Below are 2955 nucleotides of genomic sequence, written 5' to 3'. Positions count from 1 at the left end.
CAAACCTCTTACAGTTAGATTTTGTAAGTGGTGCATGTACCGAGTTTTTACAAAAACAACTGGATGCATCGAATTGTCTTAGTATCAGACGGTTTGCTGACTTACATAACTGTACGGAATTGTTATCAAGTTCTGAAACGTTCATTAAAAAACATTTTTTGTATGATATATTTAACTTATTCTCTTTATTTTTTAGCAATAAATTACATACATATATTATATAGACAATCATTTTCAGAGACGTGGTTAAAAGTGTTGATTTTCTATCTTTATCTTCTGAAGATGTGGTTAAGATGATCTCCTGTAATGACCTTGCCGTTCCATTAGAAGAAAATGTAAGCAAACTGCAATTAGTACCTACTCAATAGTGTTGTATAGAAGAAATTATTGCTACTAGGTACAGCATGGCTATAATAACATAACTCGTAATTTTGACTATGTACCTTTTGTTGTAAATTAGTTATATATTTTATAGTACAAAGTATCAATTACTCAATGAAATAATTGGATCAGTTCCATTTTATCAGTTTTGAGCTTATATTAAATAATGAATATGTCAGGCCCGACTGTAAACTGTATAACTGAGCTATAGACTAGGTATTGAATCTGCTCAAAAAATGTTGCAGATGAAGCACATGAACTTCCTACTGCACATTGATTATATTTATAAATGACAAATAATATATAATAAAACCTTATAGGTGGAGGTTTTAATAATCATAAAAAATATTTTAATATTAATAATACGTATACTTATAAAAAAGTTATGAAAGCATTCAAACTTTTAAAAATTGATTTAATTCCATCAAAATATAATTATTATATCATTGATTGCTGTTAAAAGAAAAGGATACCCAATAACTTGAAGAACGCAATATTATATTAAGGGTGGCTTAACAAATTTTTATGTTTTAATTTAGTTTTAAATATTTATTAATGTAGGTATTTGAATGTGTAATTAAATGGGTAAAACATGATTTGGATCAGAGAAAAGATTTTTTGCCAGAATTAATGGAACATGTACGTTTGTCATTATTAGCATCAAGGCCTGATGTATTAAATATTGTAGTCGAAGAACCTCTTCTAAAGAATAGTCCTAAATGTATGTTGTTTTAATAAATACGTCTTCATCATGTAATTATATGTTTTATTAATTATTATTTAAATGTTTATAGGTAAAGATTATGTGTTTGAAGCATTACGATTTAATCTACTTAAGTCGGTTCAGTATTTCACGATTCCAAAAACAATTCGGTGTAAACCTAGACATTTTGGTGATTCTCAAAAAGTATGATTCCGTTTTGATAAATTTATCTTCACAATTATTTTGTCCATTTAATTTTATTAGGTTATTCTAATGTTCAACCGGTCTGATACATCGCCAAAGTGTTATACAGAATGGTATGACCCAGCAACCAAGCTAAGGAACATTGCACCAGGGTTAAATGATTGTCGTAAGACAGCTGGCTCTTGCGTAATAAGTGATCAATTTGTGTTTATTATGGGAGGTGTAAATGAATCAAGTTCAAAATCTGTTAATATGCTTGACGTATCTTCACAATCGCCCTCTTGGGTTCCAATGGTAGACATGTTAGTTAGTCGAAATCGGTTAGGAGTCGGAGTATTAGGTGATTTCATATATGCTGTAAGTTAAATCAATATTTTACTTATTTTATAATATAAATATTATATAAAATGTTGTAATTCTAGGTTGGTGGAGGTAATTTCAAGAATGCAGTAAATAGTGTAGAGGTTTTCGATGTCAGTATTCAAAAATGGACACTAGTGTCTAGTATGTCAATTAAGAGATATGATTTGGGTGTTGGTGTACTCAATAATCGTTTATACGCGGTGAATAATCATATTTTATTATGCATTTATAATTTGTAATACATTTCATGAAATTAAATTGTGTAGGTTGGGGGTGCTGGTGATGGTAATATTGTTAGATCTGTGGAATATTATGATCCCGCACTTGACACATGGACAACAGTTGCAGAAATGTCTGGAAATCGTAAAGGTGTTAGTGTAGGAGTCATGGACGGCGTGATGTATGCTATTGGTGGCTTTTGTGATGGAAAGCATCTTAAACGTGTTGAGGTCTATAGACCAAGTGATGGAGTTTGGTCGTCTGTTGCTGATATGAATTTGTGCCGAAATAGACCGGGTGACTATGCAAATTATATTTTTTTAGTTTAAACCTCAAAATATATTGAATTTAAATTACATTATTTTATAGGAGTATCCGTATTAGATGGTTTGTTGTATGTTTTTGGTGGAGAAACAGAATCTTCTTTTGTTGATACTTTAGAAACTTACAACCCCAACACCAATACTTGGACCTTGGAGAGATTATCAAGAAATGAAGTACAAATTTATGGTGGAGTAGTTGTCAATAGACCACCACATTTTATTAACTAATCGGCATACATAATGGTCTCATTGTTGGTAGAAATATGATCATATTTATGTATAATTCATGACGAAACATATATTGTTCTATTAATTTTTGTTTTTGTTAATGTATGTTAAAAATATTGTTTTATAATTTAAATTGAAGATTTACAAATTATAGAAACAAGCTTTAATGTTAATTATATTACAGTGTATTAGCAAAAACTTTTATAATTTACATTATACATAATATCTTCACACAGAGAAATGGGATACTTTTTTTAAACTCTTTACTATTTTTTTGACTAATAAAGTTGAAGTTAACTGCATAATGTGTCAGTCATATTAACTGAAATGGAACGTTAATCTAAATATAGTACCTTATTTATCTGAAGGTGTTGAAATAACTCATTAGAATTGCAATTTTGAGAATCAAAGTTATTTAGTTTAATATTTTTGTAGGGTTAGTTTTACTACAAGTTTAAGTCATCATCTGAATTATTTTAACAGTTAAAATTAGTATAAATGAACGTTGTTATAATTATAAGTCGGGAGAATGAA

General features: G+C 29.1%; 1 protein-coding gene across 1 annotated transcript; it reads left to right on the top strand.

Annotated features, from left to right (window-relative positions):
* The first annotated feature begins 6 nt into the window (after nt 1-6).
* On the top strand, nt 7-2721 carry LOC100570986 (kelch-like protein 3). Its single transcript, XM_003244485.4, has 8 exons — nt 7-160; nt 239-335; nt 943-1102; nt 1176-1288; nt 1349-1645; nt 1711-1851; nt 1918-2167; nt 2240-2721. Exons 2-8 carry the CDS (start codon nt 294-296, stop codon nt 2419-2421), a joined length of 1185 nt encoding a protein of 394 aa, XP_003244533.1. The 5' UTR covers nt 7-160; nt 239-293; the 3' UTR covers nt 2422-2721.
* The last annotated feature ends 234 nt before the right edge of the window (nt 2722-2955 follow it).

This window comes from Acyrthosiphon pisum, unplaced genomic scaffold (assembly GCF_005508785.2).
Source record: "Acyrthosiphon pisum isolate AL4f unplaced genomic scaffold, pea_aphid_22Mar2018_4r6ur Scaffold_20782;HRSCAF=22115, whole genome shotgun sequence".
In the NCBI taxonomy this organism is placed as follows: Eukaryota; Metazoa; Arthropoda; class Insecta; order Hemiptera; family Aphididae; genus Acyrthosiphon; species Acyrthosiphon pisum.
The sequence above is the reverse complement of the archived record's forward strand: the minus strand, read 5'-3'. Positions and strand labels throughout refer to the sequence as shown.